The 24,461-nt window shown below is 43.3% G+C and overlaps 1 protein-coding gene across 2 annotated transcripts in view; it reads left to right on the top strand.

Annotated features, from left to right (window-relative positions):
• KIF16B (kinesin family member 16B) overlaps nt 1-24,461 on the top strand; it is a 1,684,060-nt gene that overhangs the window by 291,391 nt on the left and 1,368,208 nt on the right. For both annotated transcript variants that reach the window (XM_085612707.1, XM_085612706.1), the window contains exon 6: nt 16,851-16,960. In XM_085612707.1, the coding sequence (XP_085468833.1) occupies nt 16,851-16,960 (110 nt within the window). The remainder of the gene's footprint in view (nt 1-16,850; nt 16,961-24,461) is intronic.

Genomic DNA, 24,461 nt, shown 5'->3' with positions numbered 1-24,461 from the left:
CCTTGTTAAAATGCAGTGATTAATTCTGGAATTGGGGTGCCCTGCCAACTTAATAAACAAAACCTGATTAGGTTTACAGTGTATTTCTTAGAGCATTTCGACTTCGGAAGCAACGACACAACTGGAGTAAGTTCCCCAGGTAAATGCATGTTACGTTCACAAGCAGGTCCTATATTTTTAAAGTAAAGAAAAAAACACAATAAAATTCTCATAGTAAACGAAAAAAATCAAGTAAAATGTAATGTGCAAAAAGGTGCTAAAATAGTTACAATTAGCTGAGAAGCACTAGATACATGGATTTTTTTGCAAATGTGATGCATAAAATGCCAAGAAATCCAAAAGCACCAGTTGAAAGTCACTGTTTGTGCTTGACCGGGACCCAGTCACAATTTCGGGCCTAGGCCTGGTAATCCGAACAAGTCATACCAGTCCAAGTTTTTACCTTAGGGCTTAGTCTTGCAGCTGGGAAGGGTAGGATACTGGAGCTGATGGTGTCTTGCGCACCTGGATAACTCATTGTTGAGCTCCATCTGAATCCTTCAGTTTGTTGCCAAGAGTACCAAAAAGGAAACAGAAGGATTTTGTAGCCACTGAGGTCTTTTTGCCGCTGTGGTAGTTTTTGCCACATTGTCCTAATCCTCCGGAGATGAAAAAATTATGAACTTTTTTTTTATTTTTTTTTTTTTACTGTTTTTGTACTGGTTTAAACGTTTCTCCTTCAGACCCCAGGTCCTCAGGGCAGACTCCTAAGTATCAGTTCTCTTTCCTTCCGTGCCCAGCCCACAGTGCCTGCTGGGCCCTCTTCAAGCCAGGCAGCTGTTCTGCCTATGTGCCTCTGTAGCAGTAGCAGGAGGCCAAACAATGTAATCTTGGGAAGAAATTCCACTCCCCTGGTGCTATAAGTCAGGAGTTCCGGGGTCTTCTTTCTTCTAGCAGTCAGGCAAGCAGAGTCTACTTCTTTTCAGGTGTTTCTTCCTATGTTCATGGATGTTTTGAGAATGTGACAGTTAAGGTGCTAGTCTAATTCAGTGCACTAGCTTGTGTTTAGAAAATCTGGTAAACCCTCCTGCTAGAAACTCCCATCTGGAAATAGGATTTCCCCCCCTGCCAATGCTTGAACTAACTTTCCTGCTGGCAATAAAGATATAAAGTCAAGGATGGTTCTGTCATGCGGGTCCTACCAATTCAGTAAGACTGTGCATTTAGACAACATAGGCATCAAAACTATGGGAACTTATCATCAGAATATGTTGGCCTGATTCCCATCTAGCTCACAGTGCACCATATGGACCCCTAAACCTCACAGGGTACCGGATTTTGTCTGCAACCACAGAACATGACGACCCTAATTCCCCCAAGGAAATCGTGGAAACAGATCTACCCTTTCGCTGTTCTCAAGCATGCCCAATGGGAGACACAAGAAATACAGAAATTAGCATTTATTTAAGCAATTGGGTTCTTGTGTAAAATATGTGCACTGCAATTATTAGCAGAAGGAAACAAAGCCTTGTAACCAACATTACAAGAATGGTGGAAAGGTGAATAGTTGAACCATTGTAATTATTGCAGTGATTATATGAATACATATAATTGAACTCCTACCTCGCACTACCTATCGTAGACCGCATAGTGAGAATGCGTTTCTGCCAGATACTTTGGAGTGGCCGAACTCCCCATTTAGCTGTGTGTGTGTGATTCATCCTGAATCCAGTCTGGTGTAGGACAGGTATCTGTCCCTCACAGAATAGTGATGAGAGTCAGCAGGGCTGGAAGTCAGACGCAAGCGAATGACCAGGATAATGCATGGAAATGCTCCTCTCTGGAACAATGGATTGGAGAAGTTCATATAGTAAAAGCTGGACCCATTCGCACAGTGCCTCAGTTCAGATGCCTATGTCATTGTTTATTCTACCGACTCAAAGCTGTCTCCTTAAGGACAACAAAATGGAAGGGCAGTGTGCTCGGTGTACTTGGTCCTTGGACAAGATGTACAGTGTTGTGTTAATATGCCTACGAAGAAAACACTTTGAGTACATTATGGCACGCTAGCAAAATGTGCTAAAAGTCAGTCTAAAAAGATGTCACGTTTAAACGTGAACATGTAAAGTTGGAGTGTTTATTCACAAGCCCTTTTAACCCCCACAACAGTTCTGAGCATGAAGAGCTTTAGTTCCGGACATGCTCATTTGGGATCTCCACTTTAAAGGTACCCTAAGAGCTTTGAAACCTTCCATTTGTGTTGCCAACTGTGCATGTGAGTTGCTGGTGTTAACTCCCCTCCAGCCTTTCTGCTTCTGAAGGCAGCCCCCTTTCCCTCAAGAAGTATAATTAACAGCCTGCCAGGGATGGACATTTAGTCTCTGGGGTAGGTAAACCAGTGCTAAACCAGTATGCTCTCAGGCAGCTCAAAGTAGATTTCCCACAAAAGTTAACAAAAATATATGTTAAGAATTTATCTGATTTATTGAAGAGTGGAAAATAACTTTGTAAGTTGTATCATTTTCCCAGGTGCAAACAAAGGCTTTCATTTATAATTGAGGCTCTTAATGGAAAATGTAGCTTTACCTACAGAGTGACTTATAGCCTTTTGGAATCCCTCCCTGTAGGGACATATTTAGCCTTAATATCTAGTATGCCTCCTTTTCTATATTAATAACTCCACCCTGTGGGCTTACATGACAATCTTTTTGGGGCAAATAAGCTAATATATACAGGCTTTCTTACATAGCACATACTTTTCCTTGTCAGATGACATTGCAGTGCATTTAAACTGCAGCCAAACCGGAGTACAGTGATGCTTTGTTCAGCCATACATGTTCGTCAAATATGTGGATGATGTAAGTACACTCTACAGGCCATCTGACATCTAACTTCCACGTCACTGGTGCAATTTCTACTCCAACATACTTAGCTTTATCGAAAAGATAAACCATTTACGTGAAATCATTGTACGTGCATATGTTAGTGGGAGATCACACATGCTGTGACACTTTCTAGAATGTCCTATCCTACTGAGCCCTAAAGCCAAAGAAGGAAAAAAAGGAAAACCTCTTCTGTGACGAAATCTGTTTACTATATGTGGTGGTTGTGCAACCTCACCGCGTAATAACCTCACCATCCGGCCTTTATTCGAGTCCGGCTTGTTTGCAAAACCTTAGCTCAACCCTGGGTAGCTGTGGCTTTGAGCAGTGAGGCTTTGTCAATAGAACAAGTGTAGAGCATTTAGAACTACCAAAAGAGGTGGACAAGAATGAAACATAACACAACGAAAATCTGTCACAAATTTATAAAAATAACTCTTATTTTGATACATTTTTAAACACTAAAACAAACAAAATACACTGAAGAGTTCCTGAGATATAAATTAGAAAAATAATAAATCATTGCTTTTCATTCAAATGACCAACAAGCATTGGCAACTACTTCAGATAGCAGTTACTTGGAAAAAGTTTGTAAAGTTGTGTTCGACTACTCTGGTCCACTTAGGGCGATCAGCCCTGGTTGGGAGTAAGCCACAGGGGCCAGTCAGGCTTGGCAGGAGAGTTACCTTATAATCAAAGCAGTCTCCAGTCCATTTCCAGGCTCTATGGGTGAACCTTCTTATACCTCGATGGAGTGGGACTGATACAGGAGATACAGGAGGCTGACTATGATGAGAATGCTGTTGACAGGGGTCTTCCTGTGGCCACCCCTCAGTCCACAAACATAGTGGGATGACTTTGGCCACAAAGTTCGATGTCCCTCGACGTCCAGTTGAAGTCCAGCCAAAAACCAGTTGACAATGGTCTACGGGTCTCTGGTTACAGTGAAATCAGCGGTTCCCTTTTACTGAGGCTAGTGTACTTCTTGGGTGGCCAAACTGTACTCCAACTAACCTACCGGGTCCAGCAAACTCGATTTATCTACTCCTGTCTCTGTCTCCCAGGCTGAACTGCGGCAGTCAGACAATCTTGGCTACCAACTCACCAAGTAAGGCTTCTGCAGCTTTTGTGGCCCTGTAGCTGTAACAGGGCTTCTTGGAGTCAGTTCCCCGACTGGGGATCTGGGACGATTTTTCCTCTAGCAGGTCCCCACAGGCATAGTCATCTTTTTGCTAGCAAAAGGATCAGCAGATGCAGTCCAGTTTTTGTGCAACCTTTCCTTGCTGGGTCAAGGGAACAGCAGGACCACTCTTTGGTCCTGTCTCCCCAGTGCAGATGTGATCTGAGGTCTGGTTGCCACGGCTGCCACTTTTATGCCCCAAACTTGCACTCCGGGGATGCTGTGCCTACTAGCCAATGGGCTACCAGGTCACCTTCCACCTAATGACCGATTTCTGTCAAGTGTGGCATCTAGCTGTCAAGGAATGCTGTGTTCTTCCCACTTCCAAGATGGCAGAACCCCTCTGTGTGTGCAGATCGGTAGCCCACCCTTGAAGAGTGACTGCCTAAGGACTACATACCCTTGAGAAAACTAGTTTGGCTACTATTTCCCTAACTCCCCAGACTCCAACCTGTCTACCGGAACCAAAGAGCAACTCTTTCATGTGTCCACAATTGTCCCTTCAAAGTCATCTTCCACGTTGCAGTTCGACCTTTTGTGCTCAAAACTCGTCTAGCATTCCTGCCAGACAAAGATGACACCTTTTTCAATGGAAGGCTCCTTTTTGTTCCTTCCTGAGAGTCGTTCATCCGCCCTCTCTCCCCTCCTTGCCCCCCCATGGCAGAAGGCTTTCTCATGGCCAGCAAGCATAAATGGTCACTGGAAAACGTGGGGAACAGAGTGGCAGCTTTTTAAAGCCATTTACTTAAGTTACATTAAATTCGACTTGGTCATCAAGTCGGGTTCAATGTAACAATTGTTTTGATACCTTGAGGTACCAACTTTGATAGTCCCATTTAGATTTTGGCAGAGCTGAGTTGTCAGCATGTAACCTTGTACTTGCCAATAGGCCTACTGACCTTTCTACAACATAAATGTAACCGTAGAATCAGCCATTGTGACATCTCATTTGTGTTTAAAAATTATGTCTTAATATGGTTTTATAACCGATAAATAAAAATGCATGTTATAAATTGCACAGCGTAGAAGAAATTTGAACTTTGGAATTCATTTTCGAATTGGCGCACGCCTACAGTACTTTTCTCCCTTGCTGTGTACATTTCCATTTCCATTTTTGTATGTAATTGGCCAATTCTGACGGTTTGGTTGGCCAGCAGGTCGTATGGGATCAACAATACTAAATGAATACAATAATAATAACTAAAGTCTGCAATAGTAGGTACAGTGAAAGTCAATCCAAGCCTTAACAGCACCAGTCGATTGTGCTCTTTAACTGGGAGACAATGCGTCCAATTCTAGTGTATGAAAGAGGTTAATATCTCAAGGTGTTTAGACCTGTCGTGTGACTGTCCGCAATATCTTGGGCCTTTTAAAGATAAATTGAAGAAACAAATTTTAGCTTCACACTCAGTAAAAATGAGGCCTCTTTTGTCAATGCAGCAGGAAATTCTGAGTGGAGTTTCGGAGCTTTCAATATCCTGTCTGAACTCGCTATTAAGAAGGGTTGAAGATCAAACCATCTTTTTAAGGTCTCCCAAGTGAAACTTCAGTTTAAAGTTATAAAATCCACTTTATGTCATGGTCCAAATTTTTGAAAGTACTTACTTAATGATCTCTGGCAAAGTGTCAATTCAAAAGCGCTGTAAAGAGTATATCTTCCAGGTTACTTCAAGGTTTGCACCAACAGTCTAACACTTTAGGTTTCAGCTTGCTGTTCCCCTAAGGAAAGTGTGATAGTCCATTGGTGAATTTTCAGCAGTGTATTTGGTTTAAGTCTGTTGCATATTTTAGATTAGTCCACTTCCTTTAACCCATCTCTCCTCTGAAGTGTCAGATCAGAATCTCTCTTCTCGTTCCCTTTTAACTTCACTCCGGGTTTCTATCGCCTAAGCACACTGTAACCCCAAAGGCCTAATGCCGCTTATCTGAGCAGAGCTACCTAGCAACAAGGTAGGCAGTGACTGGGCTGGGTCTTCTCCTAATAGTCAGTTTCATGGTGTGGAAAGGCTATTATGACCAGAGCAAGGCTGATCTTTGCTTCTGAGACCTATGAGTATTTTATAATTTACTTTTGCTTCATTTCTGGCACTAGTCCCTGGGTGTGTTTATTGACCCAATGGCTAAATGAAAGTGTGAAAGTTTAGGTTCTCAAAAATTATATTTATATATTGATTATGAGATGTAGAGTACTTTTTTATGATGCATACCTTCCAAATATGAAGTTGATAGTTCCTGCCGCTGTAAAGATAAGAAAAATTGGACCCATTCGCAAATTAGTGCCACTAATTTGCACACTGACTAGTTTGTTCATAGACATTTTATCAGTGTAGCTTAAGTACTAATAGGTCGTATTGCAAATTGCACATTCGCAGAACGTCACAAAACAACCTACCTAATAAATATTACCAGGTCTCAATTTGCAACCTGCTGTAAATCCTGCCATTTGCTTTCTCTAACATGACATTTTTAAAGTGGCACAGGCTCTGCTCTAAAAAAGAGTTTACACTTAGGAAATGTATTGGGGTGGGGATTTCTCATCCACTGTCTTCTCCACTTGTGGCTGCTTGATTTTAATTAAAAAGGGAGCGCTATAGCGCATGGGAACATAGTTACATACCATTGCGTATTGCATTAGGAGGGGACGCCCTTTTCACTCCCTCTTGTAATTGCAATTTGGCTTCATGCACAGAGCTCCATTTGCGAGTCGGAATAGCTTTTTTCGACTCGCAGAAGGGATCTTGTACATGACCCAGCACCATTTGGTGGTTGTAAACCCTTTGATTTTGCAATTTACGTGGTTTGCAGCTGCAAAATGGTTTTAATACAGCAATACCAATGACATTAGTACATCAGACCCATATTATTTTAGTTGAATTATTCAGAGTCTGGCTGCACTTCCGGTATAGCTAGTAAACTAGGTCCTGGAAGGCCAAACACCAGGCAGAGAACTGGCCTAGAAAGAAATGTTACACATTTTCTCAAGACTCTTTGAAGTTTTTCATGAATGCCAAATCATAGGCAGCTGTCTCTTTGTTAGTATAGCAAATAACCAGGCCACATTTAATAAAATCTAGTAATCGCAGCTATACGCCACTTTGCATTTTAAATGTCCAGTCACACTCCTATTGAGAATTATCTGTTTACCAAGAGCATGTACGCTCTTAGGGTGATTCTTAGGCATCAGACCCCTGAAGAGCTGAAAAAGTGGGTGTAGCGTTATTTCTGTTTTTTTGCCGCAGATAGACAGGAGGGCACTTTTTTCTGTGCATAGGACACTATACAGTAAGCATATGTGGCTGCTCACACAATGTGCGGGCATATCAATACCAGATGACGTTTAATACTCGCAAAAAGGTTCTTCATATTGCGAACGTTTTCTATAGACATCCCTTAAAATACTTGCATGAGTAAATTTAGGGGCAGAGTCCTTAAAAGATGCTTAACAGCTTCTAGTCCTCATTAACACCGAGTTGTATTTTATTCAAAATTTCAACTCATCATTTTAGTCATTCAGGATTAGTTCTTAGTGAAATTCTAGACCGTATACATCTAATGCTTCTCTACTTTTGAACATGTTTAAAATGGTCATCCTTTCTAAAGGTTTGGGTTTTCTTGGGAGGGGATAGGACAGTAGATTGGCTCAAGGGATGAGCAGTATACATACGTTCATATTTCAAGGTTGGTAAGGCTACATAAAGTGCATACGTTCTGTCATTGTTGGCAGTTGAGGGAAATTAATAGGAAAGGGCCACTTCCTTTTTTGTCTCAATGAGGAATAAACGTTTACACTCGGGTGCTAGATTTCATTGTGTCTGATTTGTGACTGCTTGCTACTCCTAGTATTAGTTGTCTAGAATGTGATCAGCAGTCAGCCACCTCGCCTTCACTTCATCCTCTACCCTGCTTGTTCTCCCCATTTTACAACTAGTCCTTCCTTTACAGCTTGGGTATCTGTTTGAATTCCTTTAAATCTGTTATTGTGCACCAGAGGTGATCACTTCAATGCGATACGCTTGGGCACTAGCCTTCCTCACATTCTTCTTAGTTGAACATAGTGCTATTTATTCACTCGAGTGAATCAATCTTTTGCATGCTTTTTTGACACATTCACATGATTACAGTAAACTCCTGAATGGAATAACTTTTATCCCAGTAAGCTGGTTAAATAATGGGGGGTGCAGATCAAGGGGATGTGACGTGTGACTCCAAGGGAATCCGCCACAGGCTACATATACTAATCATTCACAGCTGTTCTGTGGATCCCTGTATAACTTTGGAGAATGTTTATGGAAACAGTGATTTATCACTCGAAGCATAATGCTTCCAATGTTTTGGAAAAAATGCTCTGCACATCTTCTTAAACTGACAACCATTTGTCTGCCCGGTATTATTATTATTATTATTTTTATTATATGTGGAGAGCACCATGGTTATGTTCGATACAAACAAGCAGAAGAGTGTAGGGGAGACAGAATTTGATCATCAGTAACGGTTGTCTTATCCTCTCAATTTGCATGAACTCTGCAGATATCTGAGAATTATATGCAATAGTTCCCAGTAAGGAGGAGTTTCAGTGAGAGTAATTTAACTGGGGAACGCGTGGTGGGTGGTGCTTTTATACCGGGTGTTGGGTTTACTCATGGTGATTACTGCTCATTTTAAATTTTTGTATTTAATATTCTTTTGCTGTATAGTGGGATCTTCTCTCGAGGACATCACAGTGCTTCCCATGAAGACCAGATGTTACATACTTATATTAGGCACAGGGCAATTAACTGATTTGCCCAGAATCTCATACTAGTTCCCCAATTCTAAAGTCACCATATTGATCAACACCACAATTCGGTTATTGAAAAGTTCTCTGAGTCAAGGTTTCTATAATGATATTAAGAGCCTTTTGAGGTTCAGTATGCTTTTTGGAGGTGATGATAGTAAACTGCTGTGTCCTAGATCAGTAGAAAACACCCCTATATCTATCATCACTAAGTTCTGTAGTAACAGTTAACACATTTCCATATTCCAGTTTTTTAATGATTATTATAATGACCAAACAATTAGTTTGTGCAACTTACCTATATTTAAATGTACATGACAAAAAAAGAGTCCACCAAATTCTCGTTGTTTCTTCCTTTAGATTCCTTGTACTGACATGAAAGAAATAAGCTATGAATTCACAGATCCTGAGGCTTATCCAGCAGGATTAGCCACAACGGCCCATAACAGCACTAATCTCTGATGTAGGTTCCATCCTTTATAAACAGCATGCTATCCATGATGAACTAACACAACACTATACGCAGGTGTATTAGACCGTTATGGATGCTAGCCCGGAGGCCCAAAACTCCTTCTTTGCCAACCTGACACTGCCCTGCATTACCACGGAACAGCTAACGGACCTGGATGGCTCAGTTACACTGATCGAAATTAAGAAGCAATCAGAGCGTTGGTCACTGGCAGGTCCCCAGGACCTGATGGTTTGCCAGCGGAGCTCTACAAGGCATATGCACCTCAATTGGCCCCACACTTGTTGACGATGTACAAAGAGGCCCTGTCCATTGGAAGTCTCTTGGCCTCCCAGAGAGAGGCAACGGTCATCTCCTTGTCCAAGCCAAACAAAGACCCAATGCTTGTAGGCTCCTACAGACCATTAGCTCAGCTCAACACGGATTATAAGGTCCTAGCAAAAATACTTGCGGATTGACTGGCACCCCTGGTCCTGAATTTGGTCCACATAAATCAAAATGGCTTCTTCCTCCTCAGTACCTCTCTGAATTCATGCCATTTTTTGTTTGTAACGTTATCTAGCCATGTACTATATTTCTTTACTATCCTTCCTGTTCACATCCCCGCTGCGTTCTTTTGTGTGCTTGATCAGCCGATTTGAGAATTTATTTGAAACAAGTCTGGGTGCAGGATGGCATTAGCGAAACTCTACTTACCCCCAGACAGAGCGGGTCTTGCAGCTCTGCATTTCAAACAGTACTACCTTGCTACCCAAATCCAATGGATTGCCAAATGGCTGGTGGTTTTGCACCTGTCTGATGCAGCACATCTTCCCTTGGTTCGAGCTTGCCAGCCATTCTGCTTCTATTTCACCCTTGCACGTGAGTGCGAGTGCACGACTCACTACTGCTAGGGGTCGCATATTGTTGCTATTGTTGATGCCTCAGCATCACTAAGCCCATGATCCCCTATGCACCCGGGTTGGCACTACTGGGTATGCCTAGGACTGGTAGGCCCACATCGACAACCGAACTGATAACATTGAACGCTGCGGGTCTACACACACTAGGGCACCTGTACAGGGATGGTACCTTGGCGACATACGAGATATTGATGGATTTTTATTTGACAATTCCTGGATTGCTACACTAGGGAATCACTGGGAGATCTGACCAGTGAACTGCCTATCCATCTCACAATCCAGTATTTGCGCATGATGGGTAGGGGTAGACACCTCATACGGTGGTTTGCTGATACTCTCTGCTCTCACACTATTCCACAGCTTCTCACTCTACGGCAACACTGGAAAGTGGACTTAAAACACCTCTGTACTGATAAGGAATGGGTTGATTTGCTAGAGGGCCCAGGGCATGTGCTACACAACGCCCATTTTAGGCCTGTTCAGCTCTAAATAGTACACAGGGTGTATCTCACACCTGCCAAAGTAAATTGGTTTTATCTCAAAGAGGATGCAGATTGCCCGCATTGTGCCCACATAGATGCTGACTTTCTGCTTATGCTGTGGGCAAGCCCCTGCCTACATAAATACTGGACTAGCATCACATTAAGTTTATCTGCATGCACCGTGCACCTGAATCTGCACAAGTAGGAAATATGCCTCCTGGGTTAGTATCATAGACACACATGGTGACTTCTCGCTTTCTAGACTTTGGTTTCATAGTGGCTAAGCGGCTTATTACCCACAATGGAAATCCTCTTAACCCCCACCCTTCTCGGCTTGGGAATGATCTATGTTTAATTGGGCACAAGCCAAAAGCGTGGCCCTGCTTAGAGAAGACCCACTAGGGCTGAGAAAATGAGAAAATATCCCATTGCTGCTTACTGGGATACTATTCTATGTGACTTGCAGTCTAATCGCAGCCACGAGTCTGATGAGAGCACTGATATTGTGGTAGGGGTCTTGGATATGTAGCCTAAGATTGGGGGTTGCTACTGATTGTCTCATCTATCATGACACCCCTCATGCGCACACTTTCCAGAGTCACGAGCACCTGGGTATGTCACGAGATGTCCTTCAGGGATGGAGGATGTGAGGAGTGGTGGTGAGTCACCAAGCCGTGTGGTTATTTGTTAGTTGTTACGGTTTCATTTCTATCAAACTGTATGTATCTGTTTTCAACTCCACAAGTGATTTTCCCGGCAATTCACCTCTGTACTCTTGACATGCCAGGTTTAACACAATACCTTGTTTGAATTCTATGTCATTGTATGTTACAAAGTCCACTGCGCCAACCGTCGATGGCATTGTTGTTGTACTGTAAAAATGAAAAACGTCAATTAACCGATTCAAATTTAAAAAAAAAAAGGAATTCTCAAAGATACTGCAACTAATCCACCTTTTCATTATAGATTCAAAGAAGTATTCTAGTTATTCTAGTCCTACCGGAAATCATTTTCATAAAGTTTAGGCAAGTAGAAAATCTTTGTTCATAGAGAGAGATATTTAATTCTGAAACCTAAGATGAGTAAGGGAGTTTACATAAAAAAATATTATTTCTTTATTCTACAGAACTGATAAATGTATTGTGTACCGGTTACATACACAGATCAGGATAATCCTATAAAAAAAATACTTACATCGCCATACTGCCCACTGTCCAAACTTTGCCATACAATCCGCTGTCCATACTACCCCTGTTTGAGGATAAATATTCAACATGTTTTAAAACCCTGCTGTTTATTTATACATTAACAATCCTGGTGTAGAGCAGACCTGGATATATTGTCAACCAAGTGCTTTTCAAGTAGTAGGATTAACAGTAACAAACTGTGGGAAAACATGCATTAGAAACTTCAAAGGCATGAATTGGAACATATAAAATAGAAGCTAGAGTGCCAGTATGCTATTTGTATGTGTTTTCCATTGACATTTACCTGATCAGAAGTCCCCTTCATAGCTCCACCCAGCGCCTTACATATCAAAATTCACCTGATATGCCATGTCTGGAATTAAAGGAACCCAGCATTTAGGACCTCATAAGCTAGGGCCTGTGATGGAGTCAAAAATAACACTGTTCTGTGTAGGAATTCTGCTCCTTTATATTACAACTCCTATCATCTTAACTCGTTAAAAACATCCTCCATTCCTTAGTATTCTCAGTAAACGATTTGTTTGGAGTTGTCTAGTGTACTATGCTGGTCAGATACTTTCCTTGGAATGAGAGGTTTCAGCCTCTATGCCCTTCTGCTTGTTGTGCAGCAATTGCATCATTAATAGACCTAAACATCATGGTTACAGAGGACTCTTAGCCTGATAATCTTCTGCATCTCTATAGCCCTGTTTGCAAGACTAATGAGATTACCTGTGTCAAAACCCTTTTGAGAGTGCCACGGGGCAAGCAGGGTTTACTGGGCCCAACCATAGGGGCTGTGGCCTTTTACTCCTGCTGTCGCAGGGTCTGTCTTAGTAAGGTTCCTGTGTAACTGAGCCAAGTACTACCTCTTCTGCACTTGACTGTTGGTAGTACTGCGAGTCGAGCAGGGTGAGGTAGGTACAATGTATGAATAGGCTCTTCGGGGGAGGGGGGGGTAAGCACAATGTATTCATGCGTTCATAAATCAGAATACCCACAGAGACCCCCAATAAGTTGATTGGCCAGTCCAATATTTACTTTGTTTATTAAAGCAGTATTTATTATACATTATTATACCTGCAAACACAACACACTAAATACACACACTTGATCTCAAGGTTAATAGCCTAGCGGGGAATAGGGTTGTCCCCCCACCACCCCCTTCCCTCCCACCTGCACCCCTGCATATTTTTTCTCCCCCACCTTTCTCCTCCAAGCTGAATATTGTATCCCTGGTAGATTTTGGGTGGTGCCACAGGCTTGCTCTGAACTCGCGGTGTACATCAGTCTGGGCAAGTTCACCTCCCCACAGAGTTCATACAAGCATCAAAAGGACTGACTATTAACAGCCACAAAGCGTATAGGCTGCCACCACCATGCTCATATCACTTTATTCAGGTAGGGGGCAGTAGCCCTCTACCATCACAAGAGAATCACTTGGCGCACCCCTACGGATCTAACCAGACTCCATTACCATGAAACAGGCCTAATTAATAGAGCAAACGCATGATCCATGCTTGCCCATGACCAAAAATGGTTAAGGGGGGGTCCAGATATCCATGCAGCTGGGACATTCGGGACAGGGTTACATCTCAACAACCTGTTTATATGTACTTCTTCCTCGGCTAGCCTGGTGGGTTCTAAAAGGGTTTTCATTTATGAGAATAATGGTCATTGTCCTGGGCTCTTTAGAAAGGCAGTGACTTGATAGCCTATTTCTCACTCAGTCACTATGAAGGAGGGCTATCACTCAGTTCTATTGTGCCTGGTGCCATTGATCTTGATGTATCTTTGACCAGAAAATGCCACTCGCTGGCCACCATGACATTTGTAAAATCTTGTAATGGATGTTCTTTACATACTCTTTTTATTGTCTTAGCTGAACAAACCATCTTTTCAGGCAGGATAATGTGTACAATCAAAGACCAGTGCTAACAGACAGTACAGATTGCACCATTCAACTTTTGGTGGTTAAATGTTGATTCCGTTTTTCAGTGGTTAGCAACACTGATAGTTTTTTTTATTTTTTATTTTTATTGGGTTTTGTGTATGAGGCTAGCCACGTAATAAAAATGTGAAATGTATAGGTGATCAAAAAGAGAATTTCCAAACTATATTTGCGAAGTCCATTTTCCGGTTTGGGCGTTCCTTTTTTGGCAACATTATTCCATCCATGAATGATGTCTGGAACTGCTGCCATCGTTGAGATAAGACCGTATCATTTTATTCCATTTATTGAGGTTTTTGGTTACATGTCCTTAATGCCTACTAAGACGGGCTGGAAAGCTATGATATTGTTGTGCTGTGGCTGCCTACTCTGCTGTTTGTGTTATACCTAATGCTTTGGCAGAAGTGGTTGCTGCTGAGATATCTACTGCTGCTGCTATGATCCGTGCTGTTATTATGGCTTTGTTCTTCCTGCTATAGTTAAAACTGTGGCCCGCAGCTCTTGGCCCTGCCTTCCAAGTTGGTATTCATACTGTGTTCGCTCCTGCCATTGTGGCAGTTGTGATTGCTGCTATGGAAGCAGCTTTATTATCCCTGCCAAGCTGGCAGTGTGGTTGCTGTTATTACAGCTGTTGTTTCTGAGGCTCCTACTCTGGTTCCACTCTGTGGTAGTACACAGTGTTGCTTCTGAAGTCCCTGCTTTGGTCCCTTCCGTAGAGTTAGAGCTCATGTAGTAACAAAAAATAGAGAAAGCAATAAAATAGGTATTAACAGAGGGGCTTGGTTTGTTGATTAGCTTCTTTTTGGAACTTGGCCATTTGATTTACAAGTGATTGAGCAAGGTTGGCCAAGGTGAGAGAAACTCTAGTTAGGGTCTGCTAAAAATAGTTTGGTTGTTTCCACAGCTTATGTGGTTCACAAATAAATATATTTAGAGGTCTTTGAAGAGAGCACTTTTCTCACCCATAACAGCAACAGCAGCTGCAGGCACACAGTTACCACAGTTGAATTTAATGCAAGGATCCACAGCATTGTTCGGAGTTGCAGCAGTGACCATAGCTCCTGCTACAGCAGGAACAACTGCAAGATCAATAGAGCCTTAAACTCTCTGGCACTATTGCTAGTTATCCCGAGGTCGAAATGAGCTTTCTGATGACCATGTGAAAATGCAGAACTAGAACACAAGGAACTTGCTGAGTGGAGCCATCTTCCCTCCTTGCAGGAAAGCAGTTAGTCATTTACCTAAACCGCTCCAATGGTGCTAGTCAACAAAACCCCATATGGGTCAAGGGTAGACAGTTGAGGCAGTCACCTGCCTCGTGGCAGGAAGAATACTTCCCTGGTGTCTGTGGGCAACCTGGAGAGGTGGATTGCTTGAGTGCTTTGACTCCATATAAACACTAATGATACCAGAGGTCAGTTGAGTGGTGTACCCCCCGGAAGAGAAACTGGGAGAGATGTATGGAAAATGGGAATGTGATGAAGGTAAGGTCCTCAGTTAGCAGTGACAGTGAAGTCATTCTATATATATTTTAGAGTTGTTAAATATATGCCTTTATGTGCAATTACCTCCCTATAATCTACAAGATTTAACTGCCATATGGCGCTTTTCATAATTTTAAAATGTAATATAAAATGCAATGTAAAATTTAATAAATGGCCTTCATCTGGAAACTTTGTAACCAAACTATTCTTTCGTTCACAAAATTAATCAACTGTTTCTCTTGTATGAAACTGTCTTCTTACATGAAGTATCAGCCTTTTGGGTTTAGTCCATGTTGTATCAAATGAATAAGCAAATAATTATATAATGATCAGGAGAGTGACAAATGTAACTATGTTTAGCCTTCAGCGGAGCAGCTCAGTCCACAAGGGGGAGAAGTTACTTCTAAAAGTAGCTACCTGTCTGGTCTCAGCAGCTGCAAAGCTCCATATGTGTTTTGCAGGACACATGTTTTGATACCAGTCGTAAACTCAGTGGCTAAAGGTTTCTACAGTAGAGTATTATGTGCGCCTTGTGGCTCTAAACTGAGAGAGAAAGATGCATTTTTATTTAAGAGTTTTTGGTATATAACTCCACGAGAACCCGAAGAGTGCCGACAGAGCGCAACACAAGGGTAATAGGATATGTACTTAGTCAACATCTGCAAGTGGAAGAAGAATGACATTAGTGAAGCCAGCCAGAGCTGCATGCTTTTGTGATGTGTACCAAACGTATGAAAGAGGACCGGGTGAGGATGTGGTTAATACATGAAGGAGACACTGCGCTCAGCAGTGATTAGAATTTGACCCATCTAGTAATAGTGAAACTGACCGGTTCTAGAAATTTAAGGTCTGTAGCACTACAGTATGTCAGTGCAACAAAAAATATTCCTTTGGCTACACCGGACTCCGTATAAAATGTGGACCGTGAAGTTGACCAATTTAGGTGAGTGCTGGAGGTGGAATTAGAAAACATATACTTATAGGCATATGTTGATTGACTTCCACAAATTGAAGAAGGAGTCAGACCCAAACTATCAGGCCATTGTCTGAACCACTTATTCACAGTTCCCATGCAGCTACATGCCAGGATAGCTGCTCTTACTTCAGCACACAGTCGATGTAAAGGTCAATGCACCTGCTGGAGAGATTTGTCTTTAATATATTGGTCTCTGATTCCAAGTAGATACGTGGTTTAATGGAACTATTGCAGAGATCTGATTGTAGTACATAGGCCATACGCCAAACATTTTACTAATGTTACAATGGCAGCAAAGTATGGGTTAAAATGTGTGGAAGTGTAACAATGCTCATAAGATAGTGTGCTCTTTTTAACCACTTGTCTGACCAACCTCTACATCCACTATTGTCACCCTCATTACATTGCACCTATATCACCATTCCACTTCCTGGTAGTCAATTGTTTTTTATTTAGAGCAATTTATTTATTTAGAGCATCTATGATAATGCACGTTCTACTGGAATCCATGTTTTATTGCTTACTTTTTTTATTGTTAGTTTTGTAGTTTTACATATGTTAATACAGGTTTTATACATTCACAGTTACCTTGAAATCTATAATGAACGTGTGCGAGATCTGCTGAGAAGAAAGTCATCCAAAACATTTAATTTAAGAGTTCGTGAACATCCAAAGGAAGGGCCGTATGTTGAAGGTAAGAATGAATTACTCCAACTGGGCTGTTTCTGTATCTGAACGTTTCTTTGTCTTTCTATTGCTACATACATCTTTAAAATTAACCCAGTTTTCCCTCCCTGTTATGCAAAACAATTATAAAACATTGCACACCTAGCTTAGTTTGCCCATCCTGGGGAGCGATAGCGATGAACATAGAATCTCTTTTTTGTTGCCTGCATTTTAAGTCTAAAAAGACCTGATAAAGGATTCAGATAAGCACAGTCTTAAAAATCCAGAAACAATCCTGCAATTCCCTTCTGTAAATAAGCTAGTGATTTCTAGAATGCATGAGAAAGGCTGTTATGTCGCCCTTGTTTGATGGCTTAGGAGAGTCAAGAGTACGTATGACAATTTGTATATCTAAAATACAGGAGTATCCAGGTTTAACAAATTATAGTCCATGACAATGTCTTGCAATTGGGGACAATAGAATATTTTTGATATGCATAAACTTAGGCCAGTGGCTGTGGCGCACAGAGACCGTAAACTGTTTTAGATCCCATGGGCACAAATTATAAATCTTAAAGTTAAGTTGGTGAAAAGTTAGTTCAGATTTCAAGCTCAGTTAAATAGGATGCGGTTACATCTTCAGTCAGACTGTTAAACCTCTCTTCCCATTCCTTTTATAAATTTGAAATCTAAAAGAACCATTTTCATTGTTACTTTTCAGTTTTAAAAAATTAGCGCATCTGGACCATATGGTTTGACCAAATTTAGACAGGACACTCCTGGTTTTTAAAGACAAAAATGACTTTTTTTTTGCTATCTCCCACCCGAAATTGCCTCTTCTTCAATAGAGGTAAATTAAGAAAATATAGTCTCCCGATATCTTTTTTTAGAAATCTCCCACTTTCCTCTTGGCATGTATGCATTTAGTTTTCATCCATAACTACCTGTGACAATTCTGAAGTTGAGGATTGCTTTAGGAAGTGGTGAGCTCTTTTTTCACCTCCAGGAAGAGGCTTCAGCTGTAACCTAAGAGACCTGCCCTTGAAATGTTTGAGCTTTAGGCCTCAAGGTGCACCACATGATTTTCTGGTGATGTTCAAGCATCCCTTATGGTTTTGCCTTTTTTGACGCCTCCAGGCTCTTAGGTGAAACACAGACACTATACTGGAGTGCTTTAAGCACCAGCTCTTCTATTCCGACAGCAGTACAGAAGTTTAGAGAATACTGTTGTGGTTTCCTATCATCAGAGCCAACTATTTCAATCCTTAGATCAGCCAGTTTTGCCCTTTGACGACCACAGAAGAAGGTGGTAACAGAAGACCGAGTCATCAACGATGTCAGCAGTCCACCTCCTCTTCTCACCTGCCACAATTTCCGCCAAGTCACTTTCCCACCCCCCATGATCATGCACGGCAGGTAGGGGCAGAATTTGTTTTGGCCTGCCCAGTTGGTATGCGGTTACTTCAGATCAGCTGGTGTTACAGATTGTTCGCATGGCTCCTCCCTCTCTTTTACAGCAGGTCCACCTCATGTTCCATCTGTGCTTTTTCAAAATTTGACATGCCATGCCTCCATTCTTGCCCAGGATGTTTGCCTGCTGGTAAAATGTGCTAAAGAGAAGAGGCAGAAAAGGGTATGGGGTGTTACTCCAGATAAGTTTAGTGATTTAAAATAAAAAAGACGTATGAATTGGGCTGCTATTATAACTTTGATTTCTGAACACTTAACTTTGGAAGGACAGGTTGAAGATGTTGATGGCGACCCAGGTTTTCCACCCTGGATCCAAGGTGCTGGATTGTGTCCTTGGACTTGCAGGACACTTACTATGATTTACCCCTCTAGTAGCCCCACAGACACTTCATTTTGTTTGTGTTGGGGTCCGAACACTTCCACTTTGCCATTGTGTTAGACCTAGCACCATTGGCGTGGGTCTCCCTTCCATTTTTCGCTTTTATCTCCTCTGTTTGCTGGTGTTAGATGCTCTGGGCACTGTGCCACTGCCATTCAGTGCCACAGCGCGAATGCTCCCTATTGTAAATTGACTGTATGAATTGGTATAATCCTAATTGACCCAAGGAACATGATCGGAAAGTCGAATTTAGAATGCCTGAGCTCCAAATATTTTGTAGTGACGATTATTTTTATATTCTGTGTTTAAAACTACCACTTTTGGGAAGTAGGTATTTTCTTGCCTAAACCTTCCCGTGTGCTCTGCTGTTATGTGTATTAGGGTCAGGGCAGGCTCAGACCGACCTGGATTAAATAGAGAGATCTGCAGTTGAAGTATGGGGAGGGGTGACCCTTTGATCTGAGCAGGGCTGTGCCTGGCAAGGTGAATGATGGCTCCACCTCCCACTGTGCGTCTGATGGCAGACCCCCTCTCCCTGAAAGGCAGGATGTAGCCTCGTAAATAAAGTGCTCCAGGACGACACCAAACTGGTTCTGGCTGGGTTCAGTGTTTTGTGATTTTTTGAGAACAAAGACTTTTGGGATATAAAGATCTGTGCTAAAACCCCTACACGGTGTGTTACTTCTGGGTGTCAAGACGAACCTCTGTCCATGCAGCGAGAGGGAAAGGACTTTGAAACTTTTATCCATCTTGCTGAAGCAACTACCCAAGGGCCTGATTTGAGCTTGCCTCCTGCTGAAGTCTCAGGGACATTAGACTTCACCCATCAGCCGTCCGGATTCCTATTTGAAAGGGATCCTACTCGCAGGTGAGACCTCTGTTGAGAATTCCAGAGCCTCTGGTTCTACTGCGGGGAACGCGGGCTGAAAGTCATTGCACCCCTCTTGTGGGCCGCCGCAGCTGAGGAGCTGTTGCCGCTGAGAGCCCGCTTTTACCTGTGTTACCAAAGTCCTCGTGATCACTATTGTGGGCCACTGCAGCTGAGGAGCTGTGCTGCTGAGGGCCCGCATTTGCCGTCCTTCGAGAATCATCGCTATCGCGGGCCGCTGCAGCTGAGGAGCTGCGCCAATGAGTGCCCGCATTTGCCGTCCTACGAGAATCATCGCTATCGCTAATGTGAACCGCTGCAGCTGAGGAGCTGCGCCGCTGAGTGCCCACATTTCTCGTCCTATGAGAATCATCGCTATCGCTAAATGTGGGCCGCTGCAGCTGTGGAGCTGTGCCACTGAGTGCCCGCATTGGCCGTCCTACGAGAATCATCGCTATCGCTATTGTGGGCCGCTGCAGCTGAGGAGCTGTGCTGCTGAGTGCCCGCACTAGTCACCACTTCGATTATCTTGCTATCACCTGTGGGTGCCCTCCATTAAGCCCCGTCCCAGGATTATCGTGAGTGCACGCCGCAGACCTCTACACCGGGGAGCTATGGCCGCTGCGAATCCGCCTGTCATCACCGCGGCTTCCTTATGAGGCTGCGTGCCGTGCCCCTTTAAATCTCAGGTACATTGTGCATCATCGGGTCACGTGGGCCCCGCCCTCGAACTAAGTTCGTTCCACATGCTTTTTGAGTGCCTCTGTTGCTTTGAAGTGAATCTGTAATTATGTGCATTGTGGTTTCTTGATCACTTTTGAGCCTTGTGTTAAGCCTATATAAAGATACTTATTTTTCTATAGCTACTTGTGTGGTGTCCCTTTGTAGTGTCTTCACTGCGTTATTGTGTATGGTCATAAATGCTTCACACAGGGCCTCTGAGATAGGCCTGTCTGCTCGTGCTACGTTACCACAGGGTTGAGCAGGGGTTATCAAAAGGGTGTAGCCCCTTACTCTGACTTAGGAAGAAGGATCTCTATTTGGACATCGGCGCCAGCCGCTGCCAACTAGAGATCCCCATTTCTAACACACCCTACCTTTCAGCCTCAACTGAGCCCCTCCGGTTTTTACAAAGGTGATGGCAATGGTTGAAGCCATCTACAGAGGTCAGTTGTCTGTATGCCTGTCCCTCAGTGACTGGCTGTAAAAGGCAGACTCACCGCAGTCAGTCGCAGACCTCCCACAGATAACTATCACCCTTCTGTCATCCCTTTGGTTTTCATTCTGCAAGCTGGTTATATTCATGTTGCAGGCTCTCACCGAGATACCGGTGTCTATGGTTAGGAGGCTTCTTTACTTCTTGATCTTTGATAAGTGCAAGTTCCTTAGCCTTGGATAAATGCAAGCCCTGCAGTGCAACCTGTTTCTGCAGTTGGCAAAACACTGAGATTGTCTTTAAGGCAATGTCCATTTTGGAAGAGGGAAACCAGAACCTTCACTGGAGGCGTTCAGACACCAATCTGACCTGTGGTAGACTGTTCTCCCTATCCCACCCAGAGCTTACACTAGTGATGAATGCATCATCTCTGGGCTGGGGCAGTTATCTGAGAGAGGTAGAGATCAAGGGCATTTAGTCCCCGACAGAGCAGGTGCACCAGAAATTCCTGCTGCAGCTTCATGCAATTCTCTTGGCTCTCAAGGCCCTCCTCCTGCTCATCACAGGGAAGCTGTACAGGCAGGTCTTGATGGACAACACAACAGACATGTGGTACATCAACCAGCAAGGCAGTGTAGGGTTGCAGGTCCTGTGTCAGGATACACTGCAATACTGGGAGTAACTGAACTTCCAAGGGATTTGGCTGGCACACTCAATGCCAGGACACACACACTCAGTAGAATTTGTCTTGTAAAGCACAAATGAGTTTATCCAGAGTTGGTTCATTGCATTTTCACCAGGTGGGGTCTGCCTGTACTGGATAATTTCACCAGCCCCAGGAATGTGAGGACCCTAAATTACTGCTCACTGAAGATTCCATCTGAGGCTCCCTGGGAGACAAATTTCTCCTGCAGTGAGTCTACAGTCTCCTGTATTCGTTCCCTCTCCTACCAGTTCTACCTTGAGTTTTTCAGAAGACTTGCAAATGTTATGTTAGGCCAGTGGATTTCTTGAGCACAGCTTTTCACCCGTGGGGATAACGGGGCGCTTGCAAAGACTGGGGTCCGAGCATTCCCATAGCCTTGGACTTGGTTAGGAGAGTGTGGTACTCCAGTCTACTGAGCATTTGCCCTCCAGTCAATCTGTCTCTTAAGGAGGAACCTCCCGTCTCAGTAACCGGGCAGGATTCTGCACCCCAACCCTCACAACCTATGCCTTCCTGCCTGTAGATTGAGCTCATTAGGTGACCGGGCTTGATCTGCCTGCAGAAGTGGTGAATGTTATTCTTGTGGCTAAACACCTTTCTTCCAAATCTATTCATACTAGTCATTGGACACAGTTCATGACCTGGTGTAAGGACTACCATCTTGACTCTCTTCAGGCTAATCTGTGTGATGTTTTAATGTTTGTTTTATCTGTAGTCCATCTAGACAATACATCGGACACAGTTAAAGGTTATATTTAGGCCTCTCTATTTTTTGCCTGACCTACTCCCAATTTTCAAGTCTCCAGTTGTTATGAGTTTCTTCAAGGAGCTCTCCTATATGTGGCTTTTAATATGACTCAATAAGACCTTAATTTGGCCTTTATGTACTTGATGTGAACATCCTTTTTTTATATACGTTATTTTCCATTTTAACAAGTAAGATACCGTGCATACTCATAAAACAATTGTCACATGTTGGTCATTACATTCCATCCCATTACATATAGTGGCGCAAAAAGCCTCAGCAGGTTCTTTTACATAGCATGAGTGACCAAATCCCCTAGCGCCTAAAGCGCTTGCCTTAAACTCAGCACTGTGCGCTGTGTCTACACCAAGCCATTTTAGACTCTGCGATCATACATTATTGTTCAGGTTGTGAGACAGTTGGTTCCTTTAGTTCAAGTAGGTATGTGCGTAGCGGCTGCCATATGCCTTGCGGGCGGGATGTTGGTGCCTGTAAATGTGCGTTAAGTTCGCTATTCGTGATACAGTGTATTAGGCTGCTAAGCCTTGCCCTTTGCCCCGGTGGGTGCCTGCTTCCCCAGTGTATGGTCACTTCTCTTTTAGCGAGCTTGAGCGATACGGCCACGAAGCAGCGCAATGTTTTTGGGAGGTCGTGCACAAATCCCAGGAGTGCCTGCAGTGGAGCAGTTGTGAGCACAAGTTGAGTCATGTGTGACAATTCCGCAAATATGGTCCTCCAGTACTTAGCCAGTTTTTCGCAGGTCCACGTCATGTGAGTGAAGTCAGCGGACGGAGAGTGGCATTTGGGACATGGAAATCAATCCTTAGAACACGTATTATTGGTAAATAGTTGGTACGTATAGTATGTTAATACATATAGACATATACATTGAGCAGAAATTAGTCTTTTCTTCTTGTCAGTAGTTCTTTTATTGATATGCGACTCTCCTTAGTCAGTCTTTATCAGCCACATGCCAACACGTGTTTCGTCGCTCGGTGGGAAAGTAGTCCCGCGACTTTTTCAAGGCTGTGTTACATTTGGGACATGTATGGGGACGGGAGGGGTCCTTCTGGTGCACTTTGGTTGGTGTAACGTATGCATGCCATAGAAACTTAGTGTAGCAACTTATGACGATGATTCAGTGAAACCAGGCGTGTCTGCTTACAGCAGTGGTTCCACTGAAAGTCAGTCAATGAGTGACCGAGGTCCTGTTTCCATGCGGCGCAAACCCCTGGCAGAGAGCAGTGCTGTGCATGATTTGTACAGCTTGGATATCAGGTGATCACCACCAGTGTCCGTAATAAATAATGTCAAAGGTGAAAAGTCATCCGGTTCAAGGGGGTAGCTGGGGATCTGGGCCCTGAGCACCCCCTGCAGCCACCGCATAACAAATTGGTCATCAGGTTAGTGTCTCAAAAGCAGATATCCTCTGTCTGAGAAAATGCGTTCCTGTCAGGGAATATGTCTCCAATGGTGTTAAAGAGTATCTGGATAGGGTGTGCTTTACAAGTTCCTCCTGCATGATGGGTAGCCAAAGTATTTCCAACCAAGGGTAGAGCAGAGGAGTACAAAAAGTGACCCCCTGTTGCATGATTCAGTCTTTTCCAGACCCAGCTGGTCGTGGAAACAGTCTGGATGTCATGTGGCAGTCCCGCAGCGGCAACGCAGCCAGCGGGATGGGGTCCGTGAGGTCTGCTTCCGGTTTGGTGTATGATGTCCTGGCGTCTGGGTGATAACAATGTTGAGCGAAACTACACTGGGCTACCGGAAAGAATGTGAAATTTGGGACCACAAAGCCTCCACGTTCGTACAGTAGAGTCAGTGTCCCAACTGATTCTTTTTTTTAAAAAACAGATTTTATTTGTCAAAAATTACACATGTGATGCAGACCTCTGAATCCCAGAGACAGCTGCTGCATGCAAGAAGCAAAAAATTGACTTTGACCATTTTGCTTATTTAAGGACAGGAGAATATGAAAGGGAATACAAATAAAATCAATTCCTGCAAACACCCAACTTCCCCACCTCCCTCCCCACCCCCCACCCCCCAGCGCACCGTCTCCTTATTCCGGAACAACATATTACTGACCCAGGCTGCCATCAATCTGCACAAGAACTCAACATCCACAAGACCATTTTCTACTGAGGAATCGCAAGCCACTCATAATAGAGTGCAAGGAACGGGAGAGGCCAACTGGTTACTCCG

Source organism: Triturus cristatus, chromosome 6 (assembly GCF_964204655.1).
Source record: "Triturus cristatus chromosome 6, aTriCri1.1, whole genome shotgun sequence".
NCBI lineage: Eukaryota > Metazoa > Chordata > Amphibia > Caudata > Salamandridae > Triturus > Triturus cristatus.
Note: the sequence above shows the minus strand (reverse complement) of the source record. Positions and strands in the feature narration are given on the sequence as shown.